The 17,921-nt window shown below is 39.7% G+C and overlaps 1 protein-coding gene across 5 annotated transcripts; it reads right to left on the minus strand.

Moving 5' to 3' along the window:
- Nucleotides 1-7,302: 7,302 nt before the first annotated feature.
- On the minus strand, nucleotides 7,303-17,913 carry rbm26 (RNA binding motif protein 26). Of its 5 annotated transcripts, XM_029498397.1 has the most exons (23): nucleotides 17,475-17,533; nucleotides 17,236-17,354; nucleotides 16,795-16,913; nucleotides 16,609-16,700; nucleotides 16,326-16,502; nucleotides 16,225-16,271; nucleotides 15,557-15,829; nucleotides 15,215-15,457; nucleotides 14,426-14,566; nucleotides 14,172-14,312; nucleotides 13,825-13,930; nucleotides 13,515-13,671; nucleotides 12,683-12,874; nucleotides 11,797-11,895; nucleotides 11,625-11,693; nucleotides 11,427-11,525; nucleotides 11,263-11,337; nucleotides 10,676-10,843; nucleotides 10,244-10,348; nucleotides 9,832-10,035; nucleotides 9,050-9,136; nucleotides 8,763-8,870; nucleotides 7,303-8,456 (listed from the first exon to the last, which is right to left on the minus strand). In XM_029498397.1, the coding sequence occupies exons 1-23, from the start codon at nucleotides 17,531-17,533 to the stop codon at nucleotides 8,367-8,369; spliced, it is 2,970 nt and encodes a 989-aa protein (XP_029354257.1). In that variant the 3' UTR covers nucleotides 7,303-8,366. The 5 variants fall into 5 exon arrangements, with proteins under 5 accessions (XP_029354257.1, XP_029354256.1, XP_029354255.1 ...); XM_029498396.1 differs by having other exon boundaries at nucleotides 12,689-12,874; nucleotides 15,557-15,835; nucleotides 16,225-16,502; nucleotides 17,475-17,913; XM_029498395.1 differs by having other exon boundaries at nucleotides 11,797-11,898; nucleotides 12,689-12,874; nucleotides 15,557-15,835; nucleotides 16,225-16,502; nucleotides 17,475-17,913.
- Nucleotides 17,914-17,921: the final 8 nt, after the last annotated feature.

Raw genomic sequence — 17,921 nt, forward strand, 5'->3', positions numbered from 1 at the left:
CAGTATTAATAATACATGCTTTAATTAAGCAGCTGGGAATGCATAGAGCAGGATCAAGGCATGAGGAAGGACAGACAATGGAACAAGAGTGGTAGAGAGGGAGGAAGTAGTGGAAGAAAGGCAGCTGAAGGAAAAGAAGTGACAAGGAGAGACTGAATCAGTGAGGAACTGCAAGACAGAGTAGAGGGTAAAAAGTGAAAGGAGGAGGAGGATGAGAATATGATGCTGTGGGTTTTCTGTGCACTGTGATTCATGGGCAGTAAATATGCAAAGCCTGATGGCCATAAGGCAATCAGAGGAGCGCCACTCATCTACATGTTGCACAATGGGCTATAATCCATCATAGGGCAAGGAATAATGATACCAAGAGGCAGAAATAAGAGCAGGGTCTGTTTATTACCTCAGACAGATCCATAATACATACAGATGTGAGGGAACCACGCTGCAGCCTCTGGCCAGAGAACTCCATTGAAAAGTACAGACAGTAATATTGTTTTTAGTGTAATGAAAGACAATCTGATTTAAGCACCTATTAAGCCAAATAAGTCTGCTGTCACATAAAGTTTTAAAACAAGTGCTAGAGCTATAATGATCACTGCATGGCAGAAAATGGAGAAGGGCTGAGATAGACATGACAGAGGAAGGAAGAAGATTAATCTGACAGCTCAAAGGCAACGGTAAGGTCACCAATAAATTCTGAGAATATTGAAAAATGGATGTACACTCACGTATAGTGAAATGTAAGGTTATAATTTGGTTAATGCACACATTAGACCTTGTCACTAGACCTGTATAAAACCTATCACTGGCAATAAAACTGCGATTTTACTTCTCTGTGTCATTGTCTTTACTTGTGTTAACTTGCAAAGAGACGCGCATCGTTGTACAGAGAATGAAACACAAAGACCTCGCTTCCCTGTCTCCACACAGAGGACATTAACAGCAGGATCTTGCTGGTGCTGGAGTAAGTAATAAATTGTGTTGAACATTGATAAACTAATGCAATTACCTGCAGGGCAAGCAAGTCAGCTAATTTAAAGATACCAGGTTTGTTCATGGGATGGGAGGCTCTGAATAGGCCCCAAGGGTAAAAGATGGCGCCTTTATTACATCTGAGAGGTCAGCTTGGTAGCATTGTATTAGGATTGATCTTTTGATCCTTGCCTGGAACCCCCCATACTGTACCAACACCATTTGGCTGAGAAAAAAAAAAAAAAACATTTCGTCTGGCACAAAGGGTTAACTCTGCCAGCCAGGCAGCCTAATTGAGCACCACACATCTCAGCTACACAGCAGAAACAGCAACCTAGAGGGTCGTAACAAGCCAGGCGTAACTTATTCACATAATAAACCAAGCAGATATCTAAATGAGCCATTGAGCTGGCCAGAGGGAGGGAGGCCATTAGGCCATGTGGACCATGGGTACATATTTGTATATCTACAATTGCCCTATCATTTGCATATATGGCTGACTGTAGACATGTTAGCTGTGCTTGTACCCAGGAGCCTAATGACGCACCAGAACAACTCTGTACTTGTTCATAGCAGGCTGAATCCACATTAATCCCCCCCCCCCAAAAAAAAAAACAAAAACTGGTACTCACAGGAAATTGTTTAGATTAATTTGAACACAAAGCAGTGCGTGAATTTTTTTCTTTATTCTTTCATCTTCACTGTGGCATATTCTTATTCTGTATGAAGTTGTTCATTCCCAGATAAAATTAATGTCTCAGGAATCTGTTAAAACTGAATTCTTGAAGATATCAGTTTTTTCATAGAGCAGCAAAAACTTACTGCAGGTTGAGAAACTCTTCTGAGAAAGCAAAGAATTGTATGTCTACAAATAAAGTTATTATGACTGGAGCTTAGTTCTTATTATTTCTAATGCATCATAAATGTCATTCAAGTTGAGGATTACTGACGCAGATGTTCAGTCCAGCTCTTAAGCATCATGTGAGCTTGGCCAGGCGCCATGTTAAGCTCCTTGGTTCCACACTAACAGCCTGATCGTGCTGATTCTGCTTTTGGTTTGTGTTAAGGACACGGTTTGGGCCTTGCTTTGGTCCTGAGCTGGTGGCAGACACGTGACGCAGCTGTGTTTGTTGGTATGGGGTGCTTGGTGAGGGATGAAAACTACAACTCCCGGAGCAGCCGTCTCCCAGAGTGGGGGCGGTGCTTCCGGCCCAGGTGTTTGGCGGGAGCAGAGTGGGAAGGCCGCCCTGAGGAACGGACGGGAGATCTGGCGCATTGAACATGGTGAGTTTTTAGTACAGCGGGCACCACCACCACCACCACCACGGACTCACTCCTCTCTCCACTAAAGCTGAGCATGGCCGCGCACTGGCTCATTTGTCTATCCAGGCTCTGTGTTTGTTTATGTCGTGTTATAGTGGTGACAAATCCGGCTTGGGGGCTTGAGGCCACTGTACCATAACAGTTTGTGTGTTGTCATTAGGCTTGTATCCCGTTCACCTTTCTGTGTGGCAACATTCAGTATCAGGATGTATTCTGTTTCTGTAGTAATACTGAATTAAAACAATAAATTCTAGCTAAACAGCCAACGGTGTCTTTTAATTGAAACATAGCTTAACTTTCTTTAGTAAAGAGTTGTTTTATAGGCTATGTGCCGAATGTACACAAAGAAATCACCAAATCCATCTGTAATGGACAAAAATACTGTAGAAAGGAAGGAAATCATGACCGCCTGAATGACCATTTCAGAAACCTCAGAAAAATACTGATCCTGTATCAATTACCTGGTACTCTTAGCTCTTATTTGCCTGCTATGTTGCTCAGTTGAATCAATAACATAAGATTGTCACTAATCAGCAGAGTCATGTGGCAATGGGTCAAGGGTCAGGCTTTAATGTGACCTCTGACACATAATTAAATTGCCATCTTTAACCTCAGTTACAACCTGTCAGAGAACATTGGATTATATGCTGCAAATAACTGCGCTAATCAATGACAGGAGAAAGGGCAGTGGGATGGACCTGCTGTGTCCAGCACTGCCTGCACAGAGATTATCATTAATGAAGTTGAACTGTACAGTGATCATGTCAGAGTACAGCCTGATTAGACTGGGACTCATCCGAACATGGAGGATGAGACTGTAGGAATGTTGCGGAGCCACTCGCTGTGCTTTTTCGTGTGACTTCTCTCCACTGCAGCTGCCCTGCAAACATCTTTCAGACTCAAGTGAAAGCGATCACTGTGCATCCTGACTAGATGGAAGATTTGGCCTCCTGTTGTGCATTTCATACGACAAACATGACTAATGGCTTCTCATAAATAAACCTGTAACAACTGATTTCTTTTTCTTTTCTTTTCTTTTTTTTCTTTTTCACCACAGGGGGACAGTTGTGAGCACAACATTTACATATTATGTTGAAATTAATGTGAGTAACTTGTGTGTGCATTTATTTAGTGCTCTTTGTGGTGGTTTCTTGCCAATGTCAAGTCTAATATTCACTCTGTAGCTTTTAGTTGCTGCCAATCTCTGAGGGAAATATTTGCCCTGCTAAATAGTTGACCATAATATGAATTTGTACCTGAAAATTTGAGTCCTGTGCTGCTTCTACTTCTTCGCAATTAAATTAACATGACAGCGTATGGTTATCTTATAATAGGTTGTGTTAAAACGTTATCCAAAAGTAGACCATAAATTGTTAAAATAGCACCACATTAACTAGTTACAACTCAATAATCCATTTTTTAAGTAACATAATTAGCAGTATTTAGAGATGACTACAGAGGCCGAACTAACATAATAGACAACCAACATATAAACACAAAGTACAGGCACAAGCTTGCCAATAAAGGATAATATCAATAATACTAAAAGCATTAAGCCCCATTTAACATCTCTAATAGACTCTACATTATTAAGGAATATGGGTAAAATCCAAATTACACAATATTATATAATACACAGTACAATACAACATTCTGAAAAGGGAGCATGTGCTTAATTAGTTTGTGAAATTCAGAATAATAGCAATAATTATCCAGAACTTGTACATGAGATTTATGTTTCTCTGGTGCTTCTACTTAAAGGATCTATGTACTACTTCTACAACTGGCTTTAAATTATCATGGCTGACACTGTTGATACAGCGTCTGGTGAGATAAATGCGGTGAAAATAACAAATACAAATAAAATTGTCAATCTTAAATTTTCAAGATCATAAGTAACAGTAATCAGGACATACAAGAATAAAAATAAAATCAGGATGCACTGGCTGTCAGTGTTGCCATGTTTTCATTTCTAAACAGAAAGTCTGTATTTATAGTGGGAGCGTCGTCTTAATTTATTGAAGGCGTGTCCCTGTTAGCAGGGCTACCTGGAATCTGTGGTCAGCAGACAAGGTTAAAGGGCCTTAAGTCCTACACAGCAGTAATTCCCCAAAATGGAAAATGACCAGGAGTGTTTCTTGTCTTGCAGCTGAGTAATACCAAAGATTTTGTCTATGTAATATTTAATATTAAATTTTACTGGTGTAGCTTTAAAAGTGAGGCTGCCTTCCTCACACAGGCGCTGGTTGTACACCAAAACGGCAGCTGCTGTTACAGGAAGAAAAATGTGTCCCTGAACTCAAATGATCCTGAATGACTATGCTGATTATGATTTAGAGGCTGCTAGTTTTGTTTCAAACTGTGCCTTGCTTTGTGGCCGGGGGCCCTGTGTTGTTTAAAGGGTTGTCGGGTTATAAATACTAAATTAATCATGCTTTTGCTCAACTTGCTTGGGACTGAAATTTGCTTATGAGGGCCCATGATCACATAAAATATTAATGGTTCTACAAAGAACTGGCATTGTAGCGATGGGGGCAAGGCATGTGAAAGCATAGAGCAGTGTTGGGAGGGCTCACTGTTGATTTGAGATCAGAAACACCCTCCTTATATTTTCACCTTAAACGAATAAGTGACCAAGTCATTATGTTAGCAGTTTATCTATTACAGCGAATTTTGTATTTATTATTCTACAAAATTGGTTAAGTGGTAATTGGTATTAATTAGCATGCATGCAATGTTTTGGTGTTGTGAAAATGCAGCAATGATATTCAAATGAATCTGAATAAATACATTAGAGGAGCACAATGTTATGCATTTTCTACTTGCTGCATATCCATATGACCGACTTCTTGAGCCCCCGAGGGCTTCCCAAAGAAACTACAATAATTTTCACTAACAGGGAGCAAATCTCCAAGCAAACAAATGTGAGTATTGAGCATAAGGGCAGACATCTGCTTTGTCCACAGGAAAAAAGTGTTTAAAAAAAAAAAAAAAGAATTAAAGAAATCAACGCTGCGGCAGCTCATTCCAAAATTTCATGCCATTTGTCTCTTTGACACAAATCAGAAAGTAAATATTTATATAATGGATGACATCGAAGCTGTAAACTTGTTAGCCTATATTTTTATGACTCACACTGAGCACATAAATGTATAAATGTCTCGTGGCCACTGAGGAACAAAGAGGGAGCAGGCAGAGCTCAGACATTCTGCTGGTCCCATCACCACTTGAAGTGTCTACAAACAACAAGGGGCACAGTTCAAAATTGTCTTTAACACATTTATTTGTGTTGCACACGGACTTAACACAGACTCCCGACAAATAAAAGCTACAGGATCATGGAAAAAATATAGAGCATGCAAGTAAAACTGCAGCAGCTTGTTTGAGCACAAATGATGCTTGCATGAGTTTTGGGGGCGCCACAGTAGGTAAATGAGGCAGCAAGAGGGGGCATTTAACTCTCCCAGGCTGAAAAACGGAGGGAAGAGGGAAGGTATTTGTGGTGGTGGCATAGGGGAAAAGAGCTTTGATGAAAAACAGCAGATATTTTACAAGAGCAAATCTGATTTCTCACAATTATCTCTGCAAGCCTGACAGGCACCAGGGGTGGGCAGGAACGCTGAAGGACTGGACACTGATTGGGTTATTCATCCTTGCTCACTCAGAGCTGAGAGATTGTGACCTGGAGTGTGGTGAGCTTCTCTGTAGGTGTGTACCAACCCCAGACAGAACCCCAAATCTCTTTTATCTGAACTCTCGCTCCGATTCACTTACTTTTGAAGACATCAAGGGCAAACTGCACTAACACATTGTGAGGGAAAGCAGTGACAACTACTGGGCCTTAAAAAACACCCAACAAATTGACCTCTGCTTCAGGGCCATGATGTTGTGATTTAAGCACTGCACGGTCACCACACTCTGTCAAAATGTATTTATTTATTTTATTTTTTTTGGGGGGGGTTAATTACTGATTCTGTAATCTGATCTGTCTGATGTTAAGCATCTGCACTGGTTTTGTTCTGAGGCACTCCTGCAGTATACAGTATGATGTCAGTATATCAGGTGAACAGGGTTAGGGTTAAACAATTAGAAGTTTATTATATTTCTGCTATAAATTTAAGTAATAGGATTATAGATTAACACTATCTATAGTTGAGTTCACATAATAAACTGAGAAAATATGAAGGAGGTTCCTACAACTTTAAAGTTGTAGGGACTTTCAAGTCAATTTGGGGATTAGTTGCCACCAGACCACCGTCAATCAACCCACTAGACTTCTGAAGCAGTGCTGTTGAAAATGGCATGAAAACCTTGGCAGCAGGCCCTGCCTGATAACAGTGAGCTAGTCAGTGAGTCCGCCAGGGTCTATGTGGATCAGACTTGTTTGTACAGCACATCCCGCAGATGCTGGACTGGGGCAGCACAGACACCCTGACTGGTCTGCAGAGTTTGTTCTGCAACCTTTCTATCAGAACAAGCATGATCTTCTTCAACAGTTTGAGCTATGGCAGCTCTTCTGTTGGATCAGACCAAATGCACAGGCCTTGGTCACCTTTGACCAAGAGTTAGGGTCTCTTGCTTGAAATACTTTTGCAAGGTACTGACCCTGCAGAACCAGAACATCCTACCAGCGCTGTAGTTTTGCTCTGCTGTCATCTTCCCATCACAATTTGGCCTGTTAAATTCTATTTCCTGTTTTCAACACATCAGCTGCAAGGACTGAAGACTGACTTGCTGCCTAATATATCCCATCCACTGACAGGTGCCATGGTAACAAGATTATCAATGTTGTTAACCCGTTGGTGGTCATCATGTCATGATCAGTGTATTTTTCGATGAGATAAACACCAGTTCATTTTATCCCAGGTAAGAAGCTGCATAAAGTGTTTTAGGTAAGGAAGTCAGAGATCAACTTTGTACAACTTTAGAAATCATTATTTCGTCATGTTTTTCATTTTGAAAAAATAGAATGACTCAAGAAGTTGCAACAAGTTATCACACACAAACTAAGTGATATACATTTAATCTACAACTGTAATTAAAAAAAGTACTGTTATTTACACATGAGATCTTGACACCAAATAAAGTTTAACAGCCAATGATTAAAATGCTGGCACGGCATGGAGAAAGCTGAGTTGTAGCCCGAGACTGCATACACCTCCTGCAACAAAAGAACAAAAACAAGGTTATATTGGTTGTGCATATATTTATGTCCAGGTATACAAATAAATATTTCTGTTTTGGTTGCAGGGCACTATTTGGAGCAAATTTCTCAGGTTTGAATAAAATATGACATGTCATCTTACCTTGGTTTGGAAATTAGTGTTGTGTTTGGTTACCTTACCGATCCAACATTTCAAATCCAAAACAAAACATATATTTAGAGGAATTTTGCAGGAATATTTGCTCTTTAGGGGAAGAGGAAGTTTTTTTTTGTTTTTTTTGAAATGGTCTTTTCTCAGCTCTTTTAGGAGTCTTTTTTTTAAATCACCATTTTTTGTCTTTTTTTTTTTCTTTTTTGTTTTTTTGCAGGGTATCTTCAGACCATTTCAATTCTTTATTTTTTGTACAATGCAAAGTAAAGCCAAGAACTGAGAAGCCAAGCTTTCATACAAATCATTTAAACCTAGACATAAAATATTTACATGAGCATTTAAACCAGTTCAATCTATTACTATTCTGCAAAAGCTACAGCCTAAATTACAACACAGGTTTGTTTTCTTAAACTGAGAGTTCGACTTAAGTGTCTTTACGTGATCAGCTGTCACATGTGCAGACAAACTATGTGTTTTGTGAATCAAAATAACAAAAAAAAAAAAAAAAAACAACCAAAAAAAAAACAACTATTTCTACATTAAGAGCATTTAAAAAAAATCATCATTGTTGCCTCTGGTATCACACATTAAAATAATTCAAAAATCACACATGGTTCTTACACATTTGTGAGGGGGGAAAAAAAGGTCTAGCCAAAGTGAATTTTTATGAAGACAATGAAATTTTATGAAGTTGTTGGATTGTTGCTTCTCTCTCCACCTCAGCACACGCAGCAGGGAGGAGCATCGAACTGATCTTCATCTGCGCCAGGAGCGAGGCTCGTTGTCATCCTCCTCTTCATCATCATCCTGCAGCAGTGCATCATCACTCAGTGACTCTTCCGGATACTGATGAGGGAGGAAGAGGGAGGGAGAGAGAGAAAAAAAAAAGAAAGAAAGAGATTACTCTCTCTATTAAATGAAAGGCCTATTACTTTGAGCACCATCAGCGCTACCATGATCAGTGTATTTGAAAGACCTCAAGAGGAACTAAATTCTCAGCTAGAGCATATCATGCTGCAGACCAACTGCTTAATAAAAGTAATAGTGGCCATGGACATACCACAATAGGACAATCCTTGCTGTAATGGCTCCCTCTTGTGTTCAGCTGCTATAAAGGGGAAAAATGTCTAAGGAAAAAAAAAGCTCACAAACCTCATCCTCCTCAGGTTCATCTGCATCTGTAGCACTGAGAGCCATGACAGGCTTATGCCAAGCAAGATGCAAAGTCTGGTTGTTGAATCTCACTCCATGGAGAGCAGCCTACAGGTAGAAGACACAGTGAGCAGGAGAGAAAAACTGGTGTGCCAGCTGTTGTGACAGTGACAGACTTCACTGCTGCTCTGTATTTTGGCCAAGAGAACAATGTACAGAACAAAAGCAGTAAGGACATATTATAGATTCAATGTCAAGAAAGAAAAATAAATCAAGAAATGCGTCACCTGTTCAGCCTCTGCTCTTGTTTTGTAAGTGATGACTGCAGTCAGGTTGCTTTCATCAATTTGACAATCTTCAATCTCTCCAAATTGCTTCAAAAGTATGAACATACATCTTGGTCACTTTAGTAACACTTTCAACTACTGTGAAGAAATTCTAATCTGTCACTGCAAGGAAGAACTTACCAAACAAATCCTAATTGGCTCTTTCAGTGGGAAAATATAATATGATATCTCCTATTGTTTTTAAAATAACCCCATCCTTTCATGCCTTTTTCTGTATGAATATTTATTTTAAAGGTTGTTGAGGAGTAAACTACTTGGCCTTCACAGCAACTGTGCACCAATCATGTTGTTGGATTTCCAAATTAGTATAGTAGCTTTTAGCTACTGTGAAAAGATGTAACATTTTGAAACACCATTTCATTTGCATTTAGTCAGACTAGTGATGTTCTCCCATTCTGATGATGTGTTTGTCCTGTTATGCATTTTCTTTTTTGTGTGTCCCTATGTAAAGCGTCTTTGCGCACAATGAAAAGCGTTGCATAAATTTGATATATTAATATAGTGTTAGTATATATATAAAATAATAGTAATTATAATTCGCTAGGTTGATTAAAAATACACAACCCAGATTGTGATTATATAGCTTTGAATGGTCACTACATGCTTTGAAGTATATGAAAAATAAAAAGATGACAGCGCATGCTCATGTGATAGGACTATACTAATCATCGATTCAAGTCTGGATATGAAATGCTCCTTTGATTTAGAGGTTTTAGACTTACAGCAAAGTGTGGCAGCAATTCTACACGATCTGCCTCGCTGAAACCAGAAATCTCCAGTGCCCGTGGTCGATGGTCCACAACTGCATGAACTGGAGCACCCCTTCCCCGTCCTCTGGTGCCTCTTCCCCTGGCTCTGAGAGCACCACGGCCCCGAGCAGGAACCCCCCGGCCTCGTCCTGGTGAAAGGAGCCCCCTTTTAGCTGCCTGATTAAGGGGGGGAAAAAAACACAGGGATGATTAAGAAATCAAGCAGCACAACTATCAGACATCCTGACACATTTATGAAGATGAAACTCAACCAAATCATTTGAAGTTGCAAGAGCACACAAGTGCCCCCAAGTGGCAACTGTGCAAGTACCATTTTAGCACTTGACTTAAAACCTGCAGGATAATTTCAAGTTCAAATCAATACCTCAATTTGCAGCTGGGTGTACTTGATCTTCAACATCGCAGTGTCCTCTCCAGCCTGGCTCTTCTTGTACAGGTCCAGCTCGGCGTCCAGCAGTTCCTTCTGTGCCTGCACATATTTTGTACTCTCATCAGCCAGGTGGAGGTAAACATAGGCCCCCAGACAAGATGAATGTGCCTTTTACTTGGTGCTTTTAGATGAACAGTTAAAAGGAAAGATTTTTTTAATTTAAATTTCTTTTTTTTTTTTTCATTTAATGCAATAAAAACATGCTGGTTGCAAACCTCCTAAAACTTTAAAACAGAGCAAGGAAGTATATGCTATATTCATATGAGGTACAGTTAGTTTTCTATCCAAGTGCAACTAAAACACACCTACAAAAAATAAATAAATAAATCTTAAAATATAAAAAAAAAAAAATCACACAATCACTACCTGGGCCTTGCTCTTAGCCGTGCGTAGCAGGTTGTTGCTGCTTGAGATCCCCTTTATCTCCTCTTGAAGTTTGGTGATGCTCTTAGTTAATATGCCCAATGTTTCCATGATTTTGGCTTTGTCCTCTGCCTTCATTGCTTTGTTCTTCTCAAGTTTAGATATCAGGAGCTGGGGAGCAGAAAAACAAGAGAATCAAGGCTCACTAAACATGCTAAAATCTTCTCAGGTGATGTGCTCAGATTTACAGCTTAAGAGAAAATATGCATAATTTCCCCCTTAACATCATGACTTGTGTCATGTTGCTTTAAAAAAAAACAAAAAAAAAAAAAACTGAACGAGCATGTTGGCACACAAGTCTCTATGATGACCCAATTAATCACTCAGAGTTCCCATACACCACTTTCAAACATGCGTAAAACTCACACACAAATGAGATTAAGAGAGATTGTTGGTTTATATTACTTAAATGTTTAGTCCGACCTCTTTTACAGCTCACACATTGTCTTTTAACTTTAGTATGGACAGACTACAGAAAATACATGCTCATGTGATAGGAATACACTAAGACCTCTAACACATCATCTTACCTTCTGTGTCTCAATGTGCTTCTCCAATATTTCCTGCTTCTTCTTCCTTACATCCTGCTGGAGTTTTAGGGCTTCCTGTGAAAGGAATTATGCTCACAGCATTAAAGTTTCATTATCCTGTTGCAGCCATAGTCAACCACTATTTCTTTGTTTTCTCCTCTCACCTGTTTCTTCTTCAGGACTTCCTCTGAGGTTTTCTGGGCTGCCTTTAGAGCAGCAGGATTGTATACAGTCTTTGTGAGGCCCACAGATGTTGAAAACACCTAAAAAGGGGAGTGATCGCTCATAACATTAACATAACCTAAAACAGAAATACATTCCAAAAGAAAATGTATGATTCTGAACAGAGTAAAAACACGTACTTTTTCAACAGGGTGTGCAGGTTTTGAAGAAAATCCTAAACGGTCCTTTACAGACACTTTAGAAGGATTCTGCACAATGGGGAAACATGTAATATTTATAGACACCCTCTACAGAGTTTTGCAAGTATATGCAAAAAAGAAAAAAGAAAAAGACCATCACACTCACACTCACCTGACAGGCTATGCTGGAATCTTGGGAGGGCTCCAAGTTTCCAGGGAGCATTGGTCCAAGGCGATCTTTGATGGACTGCTTCAGAGATGTGGCTGGTTGCTGCTGATGAAAACAGATCATGTTAGGATTACTGGAGTACATTTTAATAAACCCACTTTCAAACAACAATTCTGCCAAATCTCCCAGATATTTTGTCACACCGAATTTCAAGAGTATCTGGCATCTACTGGATTTACTAACTTTCTTTGTCGCCTAGAATGAAGCACAACATTAAGAAACAAAATGACTCTACTGTCCCATGTCAATGGAGGGCAGAGCTTCCATTAAGGTGACAGATTTTTCCATGAGACAAAATGAGATAGCCATGGGAAAACAAGACTGGTGGCCCACACCCACCCCTGAGGAAGGTGTTTAGTTCACACAGCAACCGTCACAGATCAGCAACTATGCAAACTGTAGATCAGTGTAATTCTACGCTAAGCTGAGGATAGCAACACAACTGGTGTCTCTGTCTCTTCTGTAATGGATTTGTCTTTTCTAGAAAAGACTGACACACACTAGATTGATATGTATGAAACAACAATCTACGTTTTTATGCTACACTACATATATAAATAATGATGTATGTTATTTATATTGAGACAATTACATACTGACAAAGTAAAACATACCTGCAAACAAATAAGCTCCCATAAATCAAAAGTTTTCTGCAAAAACTTGAGTAAAATTTCATTTAAACTTTAATGAAAAGTCAAATTGTCTTGCAAACAAAAAAACAGACAAAAAAAAAAAGACAAACTAAATCTTTTCCCAATTTCCCATTCTAAATTTTACCTATGCAAATTTTTTTCTCCTGGTGGTAAGTATGAAAATTTTCAAAATCAACTTTTACCATGGGTTGCTGTTGCTGAGGCTGCTGTTGTGAGTGAGTCTGGCCATCACTGCCGTCATCACGGAACCAGTGCACCCTGATAAAGCGGTTGTTGAGAACAGCCTCTGTGCTTTGCATAGCCCGCTTGGCCGCATCTGGAGAGGCAAACTGGATCAGTGCCCCCTCCGGATCATTGTGGAAGGCCACCTACAAGAAAAAAAAAACAATCTAGATGATTATAGGGAGGATCCCTGTTGTATTCTAGCTTACCCCACTGTGAGATAGATTTCATTCAAAGTGGTGCAAATGATGAAATTACTTGTCTGAACTTTCCCTGAACATTGTCAAGTTATCAATTGATATACCACTAACAGTAGCACAATTTTTAAAATTCAGTGCATCCAATAATACAGCAAATCTAAACATATATTATTGTTTGGAGGATGGCGGGTAGTTAATTTTGAAAGGGTCTTTTAAGTACCTCAGATTCTACACATTCCAGTTATTCCTGAAATCCTTGTCAACTTTACAATCATTAGGTAACACCGCTATTGCTCAAATGGCATTTCATTACTACTGATTACTGATTGTATTAAGCCATCTGGTAAACCAATCAATAATAAAAAAAAAAAAGTTATTTCAAGCATTTTAACTCAATAACAAAGGTTAAATCTTAGTGATGATATCTATCAAACTCAATTTTGAAGTATATTTGAAAATCCTTAAGCTTCCGTAATACATATTCACTTCCTATAATACTCTGTCCCCATTTGTACTACACTGTTACTAAAATTATGATTGATTATTATGTGCCACTTCCTATCTATATCATAACATAGGGATTGACCTGTAGGTTGACAATGGTGCCAAACTTGCTGAAGTGCTCATTGAGTTTGCTGATGTTGTTGAGCTCATGGGGAATTTGCCGAACATGCAGCTTGGTGTTCGGAGAGAATGGGCCTCTTTTATGATAGCCTTGGTGGTTGGGTTTGTTAAAGTTGGGTCTGAGGAGAGAAAAAGACAGGATGAAAGTATTAAATTTTCAATAATTTTTTTCTTTAGGCCTCTGCAGCAGACCTCTGTCACATTTGTGTTGGCAGAAGGTTTAAAAAAGGAATATATGTGGAACTTTTACTGATTGTAAAACGCTGTCTTACTTGTCAAACCAAGGTTTTTTGGAGGGGCCTCCATCATGTGAGATTCCTGGTCTTTTCCTCGAATCAGATTCCATCACAATCCGCATACTGTTGTTAGGAGTCTTGTCTGGTGAGGGACAAAAATGATTCTGATGCAACAGCTCAAGAAGGAAGTCACAATTTTAAGACAACACTAAACAGACAACTCCACTGAAAAAAAAAGCAGCTTGCATTGAATACTAGTATTCTGCTTGTTTATGAAAGAAACAGACTGCCACACTGGCCAAAACATGTTAGGTCTAGGAAAAGTATGTGTGTTTTTATGCTCTATTCAAAGATCAGAGAGTTCCAGTTCATGTGAACAATACCTCTATGTGGCTGGTCCACCTCCCCCATTGTGAGACCAATCAAGTTGGGTCTCTGAGCATTGACACGGTGGCGGTAGACAGGTCTGGAGGTGTTGGTGATGCTTGGAGCCTCAGGATTATACACATCTGACTCATAGTTGTCTGATCAGCAGAGAAAAGATACTTTAACTCATAAAAGAGTAACAAAAATGCAGAATAAGTGATTTTTACTGACAAAATTTAAATTGTAACTTTAAGAGGGACAAAATCATTACCGGAGGGGAAGAGTGGCACTGAGGCCTGGGGAAGTGAGGAGCGCATCCCAGATGTAATAATTGTGGGAACAGAGCTGGTAATGGAATTTGGAGGTGCGTCCATGCCTGATGGTTGGAGTGGAGGAAGTGGAGGAGGGGGGCCTGTTCCAGACAGAAAATTGAAATTAAAAAAATAATAATAAAATAATGCACTTATTTAGGTTATTGTTTTAATTGGTTACTGCTCTTCTTGCCTTCTTTTTAATCTTTCAGACAGTTATTTATAAAAAAAATATCAAACAAACAACATTATATGTTGGTTTATTTCCTATTGATCCATAGCAACAGCTGACTGGTTCCCTACACTTGTTCCAGAGCATGAATTTTTTTTTTTTTTTTCAAAATGAGGAAGAATACCCCCTTTACATGCTACTCGTGGGTGGGTGGGTTATTAATTGTGAATTTAACTAAGTGTTAGATTTTCAAATTTTTACACACACATTTTTTTTTATCTCTAATCAAGAACTACACACTGAGAACCTTAAGCAAATTTCTGAATCGTTGTACCCATTTCTCAATGAGGACCATTCATTTTGAGCTGCAAGAATGAGTCAGAGGGCATAAACCTAATCTTTTCTTCAATAAAAAATTGTCCCAAAACATTTTGCTTGCCATTAAAACTATTCAGTTATATTGATGTTTAAGAAAAATGTGTTAAATTATTGTACTGTAAAGCACTCTTTACAAAAAGTGCAAATAGTGAGCACTCAGCATCCAACATTGAAAAACTGAAAAACTCTGAATTCTAACCTGCAACAGGTGGAAGGCTGGGTGGGAGAGCACCTGGTGGGGGCACAGGAGGGCGGAGATTGACAGGCGGGGGGTTCATGAGAGGTGGTGGCTGTGGGAGCCCTGGTGGTGGTGGTGCATCCACGCCTGGCATTGGCGGAGGTTGGAAGGGCAACATATTGGGCAAATTGACATCTTCCACTACAACTGGGTCACTTCCATGGTCAAAAGGACACATATCACCTCGCATGCAGAAGCCTTTCTCTGGAAAAGACAGCAAACACATGTAGAACAGCCAAAATACAAAACTGCAAGACTCAATAAAACAAGACACAGGGAAACAATGCTATCAGCTTTTCCTACCATCGTAATCACGGCATCTCTTTCTCTGCTGGGATGGTGGGCCCCTAGTAAAAGGGCCACGATCCACAGGATGCTCCGGACGGAAGTCTGACCAACTCTCAGTAGTGTTGTTGCTATGATGATGTGTGGGGGCAATTACTGTTATGGTGCTGCTCAGTGTTGGCACTGGGAAGTGCGAAGTGGTTGCAGTGGTGGCTAGGGCTGCTGCATTGTAGCCATCACCACCTTCTGACCTGTCCGGCCGATCATGATCGTACTTCAATTTTCCAGAATCTCGTTCTATGAATTGGCAACAGTGGCATAAAACATTGAATAACTGTCGTCATGGCATATATTTGTGATAAATTAAACTGATATCAAAATTTGAAATCTTCTTCTTCTCTAGTTAATTGGTAATCATATATTGAATTAGACAAGTGCAACTCAGAAAACTTTCTGGTGAGTTCTAATCTGACGGCACACTTTGACAGATTAGCAATGAACAGTTTCATAGTTCAAATGATATGAAATTTGACAGCACTACAGGTTATAAGAAAGTCATGTCAATTTCATTGCTCTCTACACAGGGGGAAAAAAAAAAAAAAACCTAACCAGTGCAATGCAATCCTAGTTTGTGATCATGTGAAATCTGCCCTAGACCATTTTAGATGCATCAATTAGGTTCTTACCTCTGCTCCTGCTTCTAGAACGTGTTCGGCTATGGGTTCGGCTCCTGCTGCGATCTCGATCCCTGTCTCTCTCCCTGTCCCTCTCTCTATCCCTATCCCGCTCTCTGTCCCGGTCTCGGATTCGATCCTTGCTCCAACTCCGGCTGCGGCTACGACTATAACTCCGACTGCGGCCTCTCCTGCGGTTGTAGCGATCACGGTACAAATCTCTTCTTGGTGGATTACGATCATAATCTCTTTTCCTGGATCGATCGTCTCTCTTACGGTCATCACCTCTCCTAAAAAATGAATAGAAACATATACTTTTAAATTTGTTAAAAGTAAATACAAGCTGAGGACAAAAAAAAAAAAAAAAAAAAATTACAAACAGGATAATGAACGCACCTGCTATCTCTACTGTAGCGAGAGCTTGATTGTGGAGGGCTGTGATTCACTCGTCGAGAAAACTTCTTCTCTCGTTCTTCTTCCCGATTTGTCTGTAAACAGGAAAAAAGTGACCTCAATATAGTTTATCCTAAACGTTTTAAGTGCACAATTGATGGCACTTGGCAAATGACACTTAAAAATTACCTCATCTTTCTTCTGCTCCTCTTTCTCAACTTTACCAGGAGCAGATGGTTGCTCAGGCTGTGGGAGGTAGCTTTTGTTGTTAATAGCTTCAAACAGCTTGTCCACAAATGGCTGAGTTTCTGAAAGAATCAGAATCAGTTTCATTGTCAGGTCTGTGTAAACGTACTAGGAATTTGACTCTGGTGTTTCAACCTTGGACAAGGATAAGACAGAATTACACGTTTCTTTTCCTTAATTGCATAATTAATACATACGTAACCTTTATCATACTCAGAAAAAAATTAACTATGCGTGCATAATCCATTTTCAAGAAGCAGAAGGAAATATATTCTAAAACAAAAAAAAAAAAAATCGTGACGTTTCGGTAATTAGAAATACAGCCACGTGGCTAGTGATCTGATACCACATGAAAAGAGCAAACCGTGGTGAAGTGAGACTCACCTTTCTGGAGAAATACATCCAACTGGTCTATACACAAGGCTTTGAGTTCCTTCTCACTTTTATCCTTCTTCACCAAAGCAACCACATACTTGGCGAGGGCAGAAGGGTCTGCATCACAGCTGGAAGTGAGAGAGAAATATTCCGTAAGACGGACATGGAAATAAATTAATATATAAACATGCGTGGATAACTTGCTTCGAAAGGTAACAGATGTGCAGCTAATGGCTAACGTTACTTACATGGGCTCAAGGGTTTCAGACAGCCATGTTTTCAAGGCATCAAGGTTTTCAATGATCATTTTAGATCCAGCCGAACTTTCCCTCCACCGCGGCCAGACTTAACCACAGAATGGGGTACTGTTAATAAATAACTTGCTTTTTTGTAGAGAATAGCAGACACTGGAGTGAGCTTTGGCTAGGCTGTGGCGCTCACAGCGACGTTACCGGAACTTCATTCGCGTTAGCGTTAGCTGGGTTAGCTAGTTAGCTAGCAAACGTCTTTCTAAGCCCTCAACGTGCTGCACGATTCCTGGATTATTTTAACACCACAGTCGCGGAAACGCATATGGGGCGAATCTATTGTTTGGCGACGTTCTACCAACTAGGAAGGTTGCAAATAATTTCCATCCGCTAAACTTCAGGAGCATCCACGCTTTGCTACTTTACCCTCTCTCGCTTGCTAACATC

Source organism: Echeneis naucrates, chromosome 3 (genome assembly GCF_900963305.1).
Source record: "Echeneis naucrates chromosome 3, fEcheNa1.1, whole genome shotgun sequence".
NCBI classification, from domain to species: Eukaryota; Metazoa; Chordata; class Actinopteri; order Carangiformes; family Echeneidae; genus Echeneis; species Echeneis naucrates.